This window comes from Pinus tabuliformis, chromosome 2_2, assembly GCF_031772625.1.
Source record: "Pinus tabuliformis cultivar Carrire ecotype Pingquan chromosome 2_2, CPIR1, whole genome shotgun sequence".
In the NCBI taxonomy this organism is placed as follows: Eukaryota; Viridiplantae; Streptophyta; class Pinopsida; order Pinales; family Pinaceae; genus Pinus; species Pinus tabuliformis.
This window is the reverse complement of record NC_142300.1, coordinates 1,174,007,976-1,174,022,795: the sequence shown is the minus strand read 5'-3', so window position 1 is coordinate 1,174,022,795 and position 14,820 is coordinate 1,174,007,976. Positions and strand designations below refer to the sequence as shown.

The 14,820-nt window shown below is 32.2% G+C and overlaps 1 protein-coding gene across 3 annotated transcripts; it reads right to left on the bottom strand.

Moving 5' to 3' along the window:
- Positions 1-9,546: 9,546 nt before the first annotated feature.
- On the bottom strand, positions 9,547-13,582 carry LOC149197645 ((S)-8-oxocitronellyl enol synthase CYC1-like). Of its 3 annotated transcripts, none has more exons than XR_016254221.1 (3): positions 13,458-13,582; positions 13,192-13,309; positions 9,547-11,241 (listed from the first exon to the last, which is right to left on the bottom strand). XR_016254221.1 is itself a non-coding variant. In XM_089403957.1 (3 exons), exons 2-3 carry the CDS (start codon positions 13,274-13,276, stop codon positions 10,957-10,959), a joined length of 306 nt encoding a protein of 101 aa, XP_089260083.1. In that variant the 5' UTR covers positions 13,277-13,309; positions 13,458-13,582; the 3' UTR covers positions 9,547-10,956. The 3 variants fall into 3 exon arrangements, 1 of the variants encoding a protein (XP_089260083.1); XR_016254220.1 differs by having other exon boundaries at positions 13,233-13,309; XM_089403957.1 differs by having other exon boundaries at positions 13,256-13,309.
- Between the last annotated feature and the right edge of the window lie 1,238 nt (positions 13,583-14,820).

Here is a 14,820-nt window from a genome sequence, read left to right as displayed (position 1 = left end):
TATTCGAATGCTCTAGGATTGACAACATGGCGTTAGCAATAACAATACCCCGTCTCTTCAGGTTTTGGATTTGTCATCCACTCCAATTAAAGGATTGCCAACCTTGAAGCAACTTCAATAGCTTCAGTTTCTCAACTTGTCTAACTGCTCCAAGCTTGCTGATTTTCCTTACAGCCTCTGTAGTATCCTATCACTTAAAGGTTTGGATTTGTCATACACTCCAATAAAATCATTGCCTGAGAACTTTTGTAATCTATCTAGTCTTCAAGTTTGAATCTTAATTCTTGAATGTTACATTCCTTAACTCGCCATTCTGGAACATACATCCAGTCTATTGTAGGTTGGTAATTAATAAAAAAAAAAATCGAGTGTGAGAGTTAAGCAAGTTTTGTGTTGATTTGTATTTGTTTGCAATAAGAATACATTGGAATAGATGTTCTTATTCACAACATTTCTCCTACATACTGTCCTGCAAGAACGTGGTAATAAAACATGTGACCATATTGGCTCCCCTTGATGCCCCTAACACAGATGGGATTGATCCAGGTAGTTTTCGCTGCTAACAAAGCTTTATTAGTGGTTCTGTTTGCATGCTTTGATGAACTCACTCCTAGTTCTATCTCATTTTCTAGATACTTTCTTTTTGTCCAATTATCATGAATGTTGTTTAGAATGTTGCCTAGGGCTAAATTGCTGCCTAACAGAAATGATGTGAAAAGTACAAAGAATGTGGATTCAATCAAGGGATGAACTATAGGATTTCTGTTTATCAACTTAAGTTTTGGTGATTTCTCCCACCTAATTTCTAGTATGTTATGTATTGTTATGATCTTGCTCTATTTGGTGAATTTATGGGGTGCATCACTGTGAATATACTTGATAGCTAATGGAAACATATGAATCCAAATAACAGATAGCCCATGACAGCATGCCGTGATATCAATTTTAAGTTGCTCAAACTGGAACATAACTTACAGTTTAGATCTTTCTCTCTCTGCCAAAGAATGATTGGTTTTGAGGAAATTTATCTAAAGATTTCTTAAATTATGGGGAATGCCAAGCAAAAGAGTAATGAAAACCAATCAAAGCTTCTCTTTGAAGATTGCAACTCTTTCCATAGATCGCTTTTTCAAAATGCTCTATGTTTTTTCTACTAAAATGGATGTCGTTGATACTACCTTGGTAACTATCTCTTTATATCGATTCCTCGTTGAAACTGCTTTGGGAACTGTGCTTTATTTGTTTTTTAGATCTCTGATTTTTCCCCAGTATATCTAAAAAAAAAAGAAATTTACATTCTTGTTAAATGCATTGACAGAATCAGAGACCTTACGGCTGTGATAGTAGTTCATATTAGCAGTTTCAGACAATATTTCGGGTAGCTAAAGACCCTCGTAATGACAGGCTACAATTTGATTTCAAATGAACTTTAGGGTACATAAGCGGCTGTGTCATGATTCTCTACAATTTGGTTTGAGTCTTCACTTCTGAAGACATTTTAGAAGGTAGGTTCTATCCCTCTCTTCCAAGACTTGAAATAAACCAGGACTTCTCTTGTTCATTTATTCAAATGCTCTAGGATTGACAACATGGCCTTAGCAATAACAATGGTAGATGAAGATATGTTAATCGTTACGGGAGAACCTTACTTGGTGGAGGATTTTGAATTTTCACATTTCTCTGAAGGCCACCGGAGCTTTCGTTCACGACTGAGATTAACAAATGCTATTTATCCTTAGGTTTCAGGGGTCATCCTTATCATGATTGTAGATTTGGGTCATAAGAGGACCCAGACACAAAGCCAAACTGAGCTTTAATTCACAACTGAGAATAACAAATGCTATTTATCCCTAGGTTTCAGGGGTCATCCTTATCGTGATTGTAGATTCGGGTCATCAGTGCCCTGTGATGACCCCAAGCTACAATGGTGTTACAGTCGGGGAGTTTGAAGTAGGATAAGTAAAGGATTCCACTGTCATGTTTAAAGCTTAGTAAAGTCTGGTGTACACAGTCGGACATTAATCGATTGAAAATTGGATAGTAAGAACAGGCTGCAAATCTGACAAGTACCCTTTGTTTATTGAAAACCTGCCATAAGTCTAGTCAAAATAACCTCCGTTTGGATAGTTGCAAATATAAAGAAGCATATATTAGGACCATAAGAATGCCACATTAGTACTGGAGATATGCTCTGACGCTTCTTTCCTCTGATATTCTATAAACAATGGACCATCATGAGCATAGCTATAGTATGCAATAGGTTATCATGAGCTCGAAGTTCATTTTGCATTTTTCCTGTATATTATCCATAAATTTATGTGGCTATCTAACATCCTACATATTCTCAAATAGTAATTTTGCTTTTGGGGTATTAACTCTTGACCTCACTAACTTTAAGTAACCAACTGAAGTTTAACTTTTACCAGAAACTTTCAGTTTTATCTCCAAGGCAAAATCTCTAAGATACGTCAGACACTTCTTCCTTGTATCCATTCCACTAAAAGTTTCCTGAATGTAGTTGATATTTTCATCTCCCGTGAGAAGAAGCTCCTGTTGAATGATGTATCTTGCGTCAAGGTTTTTGCAAGTGATCTTTCTCCAATTCAATGATCTCACAGAACTATGTTTTTTTCAGTTGATATGATTGTCTCACTAATATTTCAATAAATATTTTATTAATACCTTTTTGTGGTCAAAGAGTGTGTTCATAAATATAAGAAGGTTGAGTGATACTTAAATATTTCCTTCCCTTTTCATTTGATGCTTGAAATCAAACTTGTCTTGCACACTATTTAACCACCTTATATAGATGGTGCACTTGAGAAATACAACTTGTATTCACTTTCTAAAGGTCTGCATAAAATCCTTAAGTCATTCTCTTCTAATTTCTCTAAATATCAACTACGTGTCGTAGACTAATGGAAAAATTGCTTAATCCTTTTTATCATATAAAAAAAATTCAAACACACTTTTAATCGTTCATCCAAGAAAAATATTTAGTGAGAAAGGGTTATATACCACTTTTTTCATAGAGTCCTCTGCTATTATTAAACAAGGGTAGCTACAAAGTAGCAAGTACCTACTTAAAGTTCTTAAAATTTTAAGTTGCGAGAATTCAAATTGCTAGAATTTAAGTTGTGAGAATTTAGTGTAATATTGGTTTTTTGTAAGAGAATTGTTCAAAGTTGCTAGAGTTTTAAGTTGTGAAAATTTTGTGTGGTTTTGGGTTTTCCATGTTATTAAATTTTTTCAAAAGGAATTAAATTTTAAATTTGTGAGAATTATATGTGGTATTGGGTTTTTGTGTTTTTCAATTTTGTAAATATGAAAAGAAAGACTAGGTATATTAGTGATCAAGAAAGGTTGTAATATCACAGACATTGAGTCTAGCAGCCACAAGGAACATTCCATATCGTCTTTCTTTATGTGAACCTTCCATATAGGCATATTATGTGCAACAAATTTCAGACCAATTTCACTCATGCATAGGGGTGAGACACTATATTTCCATAGTCTTTGTTACAGAGGTCATGGGGAGATGTTATTACTATAATTTCTTTAAAAACTATGTTGAGTAGCCTTCCAAGTTGCTAAGTAGATTCACAAGTGGTTTATGTTGTAAAACATTTGTGGAAGATCTTATTAATTTAATTTCTTTAAAAACTATGTTGAGTGGCCTTCCAAGTTGCTAAGCAAATTCACAAGTGGTTTATGATATAAAACCTAATTTCAAATGAAGAGCAACCCATCCCAAAGATACTTGTTCAAATCCTCAATGTAGCTTGTGTCAAACTCTTATACTTGTTTCTATCTTCCAAATGGCTATTTGATTATTTAATTCCAAACAAAAGTATCTTATGAACTGCAATGTCCATCTTCACAAAAGCACATACAGTAAATCATAGTTGTAGGTTATGATATCTTTACTGTGTGCATATGGATGCCTAAGTATTTTCAGTTGAAAAGCAAATCTACATACTAATTCTCCATGGCTTAACAAAGATGTTTCTTCAAATGTATCTAGCTTAGGGAAACCTAGTATTTGAAAACTACTTAACTAAAATCTTTCCCTCGCCTCTCGTGAAACTGTCATTGAAATTTGTTGTTCAATACTGGAAAACTAAGAGGCATTGCTTGGTTATTTAAACCACAAGGAGAACTGACACATATGGTGGAAATGCGGATCAAAGTGGAAGAATGATACACTGCCTTGCAAATGCTTTCAGCTTTAACTACTTGTGTGCTGATTAATTCTTTAAAGTTTCTTTAGTTTTTCAGCTGAGAGTTCATGTTTGCTCTGTTTTACCAATTTTTTTAGCTTTGGGCTTTTGAAAAGTTGCACCTCAGGATCTATGTTTGCTCATTACCAATCCATTAGCTTTGTTACTGATTTGTGTAAGGGGATGCTAACTTTTGTCACCTGTTACAACCGAGATCTACCTCTAAGCCACAGGCCAAAGTGGCCCATCATTTTCTTTTCTACGTTAATATAAGCTGGGGTTTTGATGATTGTAATAAATTTTGTTTCTCTTTTGTGGGACATTTTGTGCAGGAGTTCAAATGGTGTATATAAATAGAAAGATGTAGAAAGTGACAGTCACGGGATATGTGAAGCTGAACAAGGTACTGAAGAAAGTGAAACGCACTGGGAAGCGTGTAGAACTGTGGCCATACGTGCCATACAGCTCGGTTACCCAACCTTTCTCTACTCAGAATTATGACAAGAAAGCCCCTGCTGGGTTTGTGAGGAAAGAGAGCTTCAACACTAGTTCTGTCTGCAACAGCCAAGATGATCAGTACGCTACTAACATGTTTAGTGAAGAATTTATGCTATTCTCTTGTAATCTATAGGCCCCAAAGCTCCTCATAGATGAGAATATTTGCAGGATGTTAATATTGTTGTAAGTTTGAAGTAGATGTGGAATGACTAACTTTTGTGCTCCTTCTCATTTTCAACAACAAGAGTTTCTATGGTGAATGAAGGGCTTACATCCTGTAAGTAGAATCCATGTCCTGCCTTGTGAAGCAGCGCTCCACTGTGATAGCGATCTTTGTAATGTTTCTGGTAAATCCTTTAGAATGCTATTTCATTATGTAATATGATGGGATTCACTCTACAGAGTCCATGTCATGCCTTGTGAATCAACTCTCCACTTATGTGTATTTTCTCTGTAATGACCCTAGTAAATCCTATAGAATGAGATTTCATTCTGTAATATGATGGGATTTCACTCTACAAGATTGGTTTCAGTTTTACTTGTATTGTGGTATATGAAATTTCTCAGTTTTACTTGTAATAGGATGGGATTTCATTGTGTAATATGATGGGATTTCCCTTTGCAATATTAGCTACTAAATTTTACTTGTATGGAAAGATTACTACTTTCTTTGTTCAATATTTTATTTTAATTTTATTCATTTCAGTCTATTATATTATATTTTATTATAATTTTGTTCATTTCAGTCTATGATATTTTATGATATTTTATTCAATTCTATCACATTGTTTTTCGAAATTATAAAAGTAAAGGAAGCTTCCTGTTTTTTGAAGTTAGAAATTATAAAATCAAGGCAGCTTCCCTTTTCCGTCATTAAAGGTATCTTTTGATGCAGAATAAATATACCATTTTCAAATATTTAAAACTCAAAAATATCATTTAAATAATCGATTATCACCAAGCTTCTTGACTTTAAACTTTTATATGGCCACAAGTGTCATCCAGCTCATGGATCCACATTAATAAAGTTGATAAGAGGACTTAGGGATGACACTACATGCATTTTAGTGGATTTGATCCCACCTAAGAAATCCGCACCACCAACTCCAGTTAAGAAGGAAGGCAAATTTAAGAATTTTTTCAGAAAGAAATCCACTGATTCATTGTCTAAGTCAGTTGAAAAGCAACAAAATATAGACATTGTCGAGGAAATATTTGAGGAGGGGTCAGCAATGCTCACTGAAAGGTAGATAGCCATTTCCAGCTTAGCATCCTTGCAGTAGATTATGTTTTGTAAACACAGACTTATCATTTAAAATTGCAAAGGGAGTAGCCAAAGCCCTGGCTTATTTACATGAAAGGAAGTTTGTTCATGGAAATATTAAGCCAAGCAACATCCTTCTAGGCTTTGACATGGAGCCATACATAGCAGGTTTTGGGCTAGAAAAGCTACAGGACACTGCCAATGTTAAATATAGTAGCTCTGCTATCCACCTAAGGAACCTTGAAGGTATATTTTCACGGAGAAAACGATGAGAGGTTGTATCCTCCATGGTCACTCTAGAAATCCTTATAAACCCATGTAAATATGGTCTTTGATTAATATAAAACCTTAAGTTACAAAATCTCTTTCTCTCTCTCCCTCTATATATATATATATATATATATATATATATATATATATCTATATCTATATCTATATCTATATCTATATCTATATATATATATATATATATATATATATATATATATATATATAGATATATATATATATATAGATATCATTGATAACCAAAAATGTATATATTATTTAGACGTATCTTTCTCTCAATTATAAAATCTCTTAGATTTTCAGCCAATCTTGCTTTAAATTATAAAAAAATGTGAAATATTGGCCAATCTTTTGTTAAAATATTAGACCTTATAAATAATAGGAAAATATTTTCTACTAAAATATAATTTGTTCATTTTCCACACTAGGGAAAATATGCCTACATGCCTACTTTTCATCATCTAATAGGTTTTTATGATGCACTCCTCCAAATCTATTTGTTTGTTTTGATCCCTTTTACAACAAAGGTCATGTATGTGTTAATCTAACCTCCACTTCCCTCAATCTTGGGAGATATTAATGTGTACACTCTCACTTCATGAATATCAACTCTAGTAATTAAATTACATCCATATCCTTGAGAGCTTGTGTTATCCATGTTGATGTAATTAGATGTAGCCTTAAACCTATTTATTTAAGGAGAAGCACCATTAGGAAATTTTAGGAAGCTTCTCTCAAGAGTAGTAAGTTCTCACAAATTCCTTTTTGTATTATTTTCGAATAAGAATTGATGTTTATCTTCTTTTTTTATTTAGTGACCTTATCTTCTTTAGCACATCTCTAAACATACTTAACTACTCTCTAAAATATCTTAATATGTTGTTAACAGGAAATCTATATAGGATTATTTATAAAAGTTGTTACTACACTTTTCCCAAGCTACCTTAACCTGTTCATTAGCAAGCATCTATTTTGTAACATTGAGTCATTTGTGGACATTAAAAGCATTTTCCTTTGTCTTTCTTTCTTTGATATTAAGTTTTTTCTACTGATTGGAGATCATATTACATGATGCATGATTAACAAATGCTTCTTATTTGTACGAACAATACAATGGAGATATAAAAGACTTAAGACACATGATAAATGAAGAGTTTGGTTTTATTTATCTAGATCACAATATCACACATATGAAAATTATTTCACCATTTGAAAAACTTATTATTTCTTTATTTTACTCACTATATGAGTTCCATTGGGAATGTAGAGCCTTACAACAATAATATATTGGTGAAATTTTCAAAATTTCATCTAATCTACTAATTATCAGCACTAAACTCTTTATAAATGAAGTTGAAACACTAAAAAACGGTGCTTGCCTTTTAATTTAAAAGAGAAATGTCATGGTAAATTAGTATAAGAATATTAGTAGAAAACATCACCTAGTCATAAGCCTAAATATTGGCAAAGGCTAATTCTTCATGTGGCATAATCAATTAACCATGTGATCTTGCTACATGATGCAAAAAAAATGACCCATGGATCCTAATACTTTTTAGGGTTCTTTTCCAATTCAATAGGCTTTTCTTCTTCTTCTTCGTGAGATGGTAAAGTTAATGACTCAAGAATGACTCTAAGCTTACTAGATAACCAAATTCTCAGCATACCTTGCAATTTCCACACTAGCCACTTACGGATTTTCAATCAATGTTTAGATAATAAATAATGGATGGGCATAAAAAAAACATAAACATTAACACCAAAAATAATAATAATCACATGAACCTACTCAGAAAGTGGAAACACATAAGATATCATCTTCACATTGGATACTTTTGGAGAAAGGCAATCTTGAGTACCATGATCAAATAAAGAAACACGGAAACACATAAGATATCATCTTCACATTGGATACTTTGTAGAAAGGCAATCTTGAGTACCACGATCAAATAAAGAAACATGAGACTATGGGAGAAGTGAGCGTTAGTTTTTAAAATTTTGATATAAACATTGGTTTTCAAGAGAGATTGCAATTAACAATGTACATATTACTAATAAATAATTACCAATTAAACTTTTAAGTCACGTTTTAAAGGTGCAATTAAGTTGAGCTTTCATCTTGTCATTCAATTGATGGACACAGAATGTTAAATATAACATAAATATATAGGAGTAGCATGTGAGTGTGAGTTTTATAAAGAAGATTTTTTTTATTATTAATAAAAATATAGATAGTCAGTTTCATTTTAAAGGGTTATAAATATGAGTTATAAATACAAGACTTAAAAGGTTGTAAATATTTAAAGGGTTCTAAATATGAGTTATTAATTGTTTTTACTCAAAACGTGATAAATAGCAATTTAGCAATTTCTTTTTAATTGAGTGACTCAAATTCATGTTTCTTTAGGTCGAAGGTAAACCCACTAAAGTGGAAAAAACTATGATGCCAATAATTAGAGGGATTGTCATCATGGGGTGATAAGAAATTTAATATTCCAAGAAGATGAGGTAGTAGTAGATTCTAAATAAATTAGAAATGCAACAACATAAATGTTTGCAACGAATTTAGAGACATCCACCTTGTTGAATAATGCACACACTACATGGATGATGGATTTCCCCACTTTATGCCTTACAACGTTTTCTTTGCAACATGTGGTGCAAATGCTAGTTCTAAAACCCTACCCCAAAAAAAATTATGTTTTACCCTTCACATTGGCATCCCACCTATGTTTTACCCTCCACATTGGCCTCCCACATTACACCTCTCCCAATTTTTTTGAAGTCTAAACGTCCGAAATCATTACAGATTTAAAAATGAAAAGCTAAAACTATGTTTTAGGAAACATTACCCACATAAAAGTGAAAGGCAATTTTAACTTTAAACCTCAGATATCATTGCCCATTTAGAAGTGAAAAGTTATAGCTTAAAAGTGAAGGAGTGGTCTAATGAGGCAGAGGAGACAGCCACTTTAGTGGTTAGAAATTGGGTAAAAAATTTCAAATTTTTTTGTAAAGGGAGTGTTTGAATAGTGTTTTTGATGGTAGAAATGCATTCAGCACCATCAAAAAACATCTAGGACACTTAAAATTTTGAAGTTTAACAACTATAACTTGGATTTACAAAAATCCTTTCTAGATTTTCTCTAAATATAACTGGAATTTCCATATTTTTCCGGGCAATTCCTCTCGCTAGTTAAACTACAGCAAAAGTGAATAGCCAAAACTAAATTTGCAGAAACATTTCCCATTTTAAAGCGAAAGCCATTTGCAATATGGACCACAAATCTCTGAGTAGATCATTTTACCAATTATGACTATCGCATCTGATAGTCTTAAGAATTGTAATACACAGAGACCAATAATGATCTAGGCTGAGTTGATATCTTGAACAGTAGGCTGAGTTGATATTTCAAAGCAACACAATCGCTGCGTTTGATCACAATTTATGTTTACATAATCATCTGGATGCACATCATTAAAGTTGCAGAGAAGTATTATGAATGTCTACATTAAATCATAAAATAGGGAAGAAACTCAGGCTTTTGTTGAAAGTCAGAACTATTTCCACCCGGGAATTGCTTTATTGAAAGAAATTCTTGTCTGGAGTTCCAGCTCTTTATTTGAGTCCATTGCAAAATCACACATCAAACAAATTTTCAAAACCCTAATTATACACATCCCACTAGAACTATGCTTTAAATGAACGTTCAGAATATAACATAAGTATCCTGAATCACAAAACCAAGCTCTAAGTGAACTGGTAAAGTAACTCCTCCACTTGGTTTTAATTGGAGACATAAATATGGATCAAGTTTAAGGAACAACATGAGATGCCTTCATTTTGTCGATCCAATGTGCCAGAGAAGTTTCTGTATTTCGAAACCCAAAGAAACCATACTCTTTACTTTTATTCATGCTATGTACCAATCCCAGGGGAAGATTTAATATAGCATCCCCAAACCACCAGTTTCCCACCTCTCCCATCTTTGTTGGGTGGAGATTATTTTCTCTGACAATTGCATCCCAGACTGGACCTTTGTCTTTCATAACCTCAATCAGTCTAAAGCCTTCACCCTCGTATGGTGATGGCTCTAGACCAAATTTTTCTGCTAAGATCCCCCAAAGGCGTTTCCATTTAAACACATCTCCATTAGTACAATTAAAAGCCTGGTTCTTGGAATAAGGGTCTGTGGCAGCTCAAATTTCTTGCTCTGCAATCAAATCTGCATCAGATATATCCATAAGCTTTTCTCATGCAATTGTGTTGCCTAGGAATTTGAAGGGCAGCCCCTCATGTTTGCAGATGGCAGCATAAACACATAGTGTGCATACAGCTTTCATTAATCTCCAAGGAGAGAAGCCAAATATGATTGTGGGGCGGTGAATGGACCATGTTAATCCTTCTTTCTTTTTGGCAGCCTCAAAAACAATATCCTCTAGAGTGTAATAAAAATTGGGCACAGGTAACCTAGGAAGCTCTTCATGATAAGGTGGCTCGTGCGGCTGAAAATTGAGATTCCTGGCCACTGCATCAGATGGACCCATGTAGATTTTTGCCCCAGTCTGAAGACAGATGTGCTGGAAATTCTCTGCATTGGGCAGGAGTGCATCTAACACATTTCTCAACATTCTTCCATTATCCTCACAGTTCTGCTCCTCTGTTTTCCTGCTCACCCAAACAACCTAGAAAAGATGGGTGACATCCTTCAATGGTGAAATCTTTTCCAAAGTGAGTTCTCTCTCCAAAACATCACATTGAATGTATTCAACTTGAGTATCTAGCGACCAATCTGGCTTCGGCCTCCTAGCAACTCCATAAATTTTCCAAGGGCCACCGGGAGTGTCAAGCAGAGGCAAGATTTCTGCCAAGCTATTGCCCACGATTCCTGTTACCCCTATAACCAGTGCCACTCGTGGTTGTTTCCCCCATTTCTCTTTAGAACATTCACCTCTGGTTTCAAATTTTCTCTGCATTGAAATAGGTAAGTGTTACCAAAAATGCAAGTGCAGCCATACAATATAATGAAGCAACAGTGCAATCCCCAATCAAGCAAAGTAGCCCACCTAAACACCGAAAGTTGGTAAGCTCAAGTGTGCAAACTCTGAAGCTCAAGACACCTTTTCCAAATTCTAATATTTAATAAAGGTGCCATTTGTGTGGACTCGGGAGAAAGTTGGAAGATTAGCCGTTGCTGGGTCCCAGCCCTGTCTTCCTAGCCTCCTCATTCCTCTTTGGGTTAGGTCTTAGGGTTTCTGTCTTCCTCCTCCTTTAATTTCTCTTTTGGCAGGTTTGTCCTTTGAATGTAGAGTGAATATAAATCATTAAGTTGAATTTAAATTTATTTGTTATATATAAGTTTATTATATTTTATATAAAGTTAATATATTGTTAAATTATAATAATATAAATTTATTTTATATTAATTTTATATAATTTTGTTATATAGAATATAAATTCAATATTAATTTATTTGGTATATATAATATAAATTTATTTGTATATTAATCTATTTAATATAGATTAAAATTTATTTGTTATATATAATATAAGTTTAATATATTTTATATAAAGTTAACATATTTGTTAAATTATAATAATATAAATTTATTTTATATTAATTTAATATATTTTTGTTACATAGAATATAAATTCAATATTAATTTATTTGTATATTAATCTGTTTAATATATATTAAATATAAATATATGGCAGATTTAATATATTTGTTATATTATAATAATATAATTAATTTATATAAAATTAATTAATTTATTTGTTTTATATAATATAAATTCAATATAGTTTTTGTGTATATTATTTAATATGTATTAAATTGAAATATATAACTAATTTTTATAATTAATAATGTTCATATATATTAGTCTAAGAATGGTAATAGGGATTTTATTTGTTTGTTTTTTAATATTGAATTAAGAATTTTAGTAAATATAGATTTATTAATAAACTTATTTTATTAGATTGGACCATTATATAATGTAGAATAGTATATCTTAAAAAATAAATTACCTAATATAACTAAATTTAAGAATGACATAATATTTAAATAATAATAATTATAGACATATGACCATTATAGTTAATATGATATTATATTATATACTAAAAATATCAAATCGATTCTAATTTTAGATATAAATTAACAAGTTTACCTGTTGTAGCTATTTATAGTATTGTTAGGGGTTTGACTAGGATCCTTAGGTCAAATTTAGCAGTTGGCAATATAGCCGTTGGAGTCTCTGCACTCTCTATTTATTCAGCTTAGCCGGATTGGTTCTTCAACTTGTCCTGACGATGAACCACACTGGTTGGTTCGAAACGCGTCGACAAAAGATTGATTATGTGATTTTGCCGAAAATTATCTAAACAAAACATATACAGTTTCATAGTAAACCTTAGGGTAATGTCCATTTTAAATACATCCTAGTACACTTAAAATTAAATTTCAATCACTACCCTCTGCACTTAAACGAGATCCCAATCACAAACATTTTTTTTTCACAAAAGTAAAATCGAATAATATTAGTATTGGGTGGTGATTGAGATCTCGTTAAAAAATAAATTAATTAATTAACTTACTATCCCACAAATTACTAAATTAAAAAAAAATAAAAATTTAACAAATAAAATAAATAAATTTAACATTCATTAATAGAGGAAATTGCAAAATAAAATATTAGTTTTTAACAAAATGAACTAACATGCTTTTTGTTTGGTTAAAAGCGGTAGGTTAAGATCTAAAATCTTAAAAATATTTGGCAGGCCTGAAAGCTTGTCCCTTAGAAATCACCAACCATAATAATATGATTTTCCTTTAATAACAATGATGAATCAGCATAAGTTATATCAAATTCCAACCTAATTATGATAATTCTTATTTAAGAAAAACAAAAAAATACATTTCGCAGAGAAGGCAACTGAAATAGATATAGGTTAACACCAGAGATTGCCAGGTGAACCTGCCTGCCTGGAATACCAGCTCATTGTTACACGCTACACACTAAGCCAAACACCAATCTGCGAAATCAGACATCAAAGCGAAGTTCCTTCATTAAATCTGGTATCTATAGGTCATGTTAGTGGATTCTGAACCAATCAATGTAAAACAGTGAACCAATTCTGAAATTTCCACGTTATCACAATGAGCATAATGAGATACGATTACCAGAAGAATTTAGCGTTGTGCTTCAGCAATGAAGGCAGCTGCGCAGAGATTCCTGTTGGATTTCTGCAACAAATACTGCGTTAGGGATCTTCACTTTTCTGCAACAAATACTGCGTTAGGGATCTTCACTTACGAGGATTTATAAGCATTTCTACGCGTTAGGGACGACTTAGATGCCAAGTCTAGATGCTACGGACACCGTCTAGATTCCTCGTTTTGTTTTCAGTGTTCACACCCAGATATTTTGTTCGAGATGCTCTAAAATTAGTTTCATGAATTGATTACCAAGTCTAATTTTAGTCTGCAATAAACTTATTCACTGCAATACACTATATTGGTTATACTTGTGACACTATAACTTGTGACTCTTAGGATATGAAGTATTCAATTTTTCATTGAGTTGCTATTAATTTTTTTTATTAAAATTAAATTTATTATTTTTAAATAAAATTTATTTTTATTTATTTTAAATATGATTGGTTGAAATGTCTCTCCTTTTATTGTGTAATGATGACAATAATTGACTTTTGTGTACTATATTATTAATTACTATATACAATAAATTTAAATAATTTGAAAAATAAAATTATATATTAATTACTATGTCCCATAAACACAAATGGTTTGTAATTAAATTCAAAAATTGCATTTTCTCATTGGTGTAAAATATTGAATAGACAATCTTTATGGGTTTTATTTTTTAAGTTACAAAAAAATAATTTGAAAAAATATATAAAAATAACATGTGTACAATTTGTACAACTCTATTATATCAATCTATATTCTAATGACATGACATGTGTACTATAATATGAGCATTATATAAAAAAATTGTCATCTTTAATATTAAATAAATAATTATTAACTTGTTATCATTCTCTTTCATGTCAATTATATATATATATATGTGTGTGTGTGTGTGTGTGTGTGTGTGTGTGTGTATATATGTATATATACCTTTATCTACCCAAAAAGTGTTTAATTTAATTATATTAAAAAAATTAATAAAAAAAATTAAACGAATATTCATATAACTCATTTTACCGGCTTGGAGTATGCCGTAAAACTGCTTATGCTTTGCTAAGAGCTCGTCTTCCTTGGACGTAAAGAAACATGCTAACGGCCCAAGACCTAGAGGCATATGGCATGAGTGATAGCCTGCTCCCTTACAGACCACCAGCGGGTTATTACACGTGGCGTGGTTTTCCTTGATAACAGTGATGCGTCAAACCGACATTCGCGGATAGTAGCCAGAGATGGTTGTCCTCACTGTTGGTTTGACAACTGAGTTTGATAGGTTTTTCCACCTTCAAAAAAAAAAACTAAAAAACTCATTTTACAATTTTATTATTGTTTGGAGAAC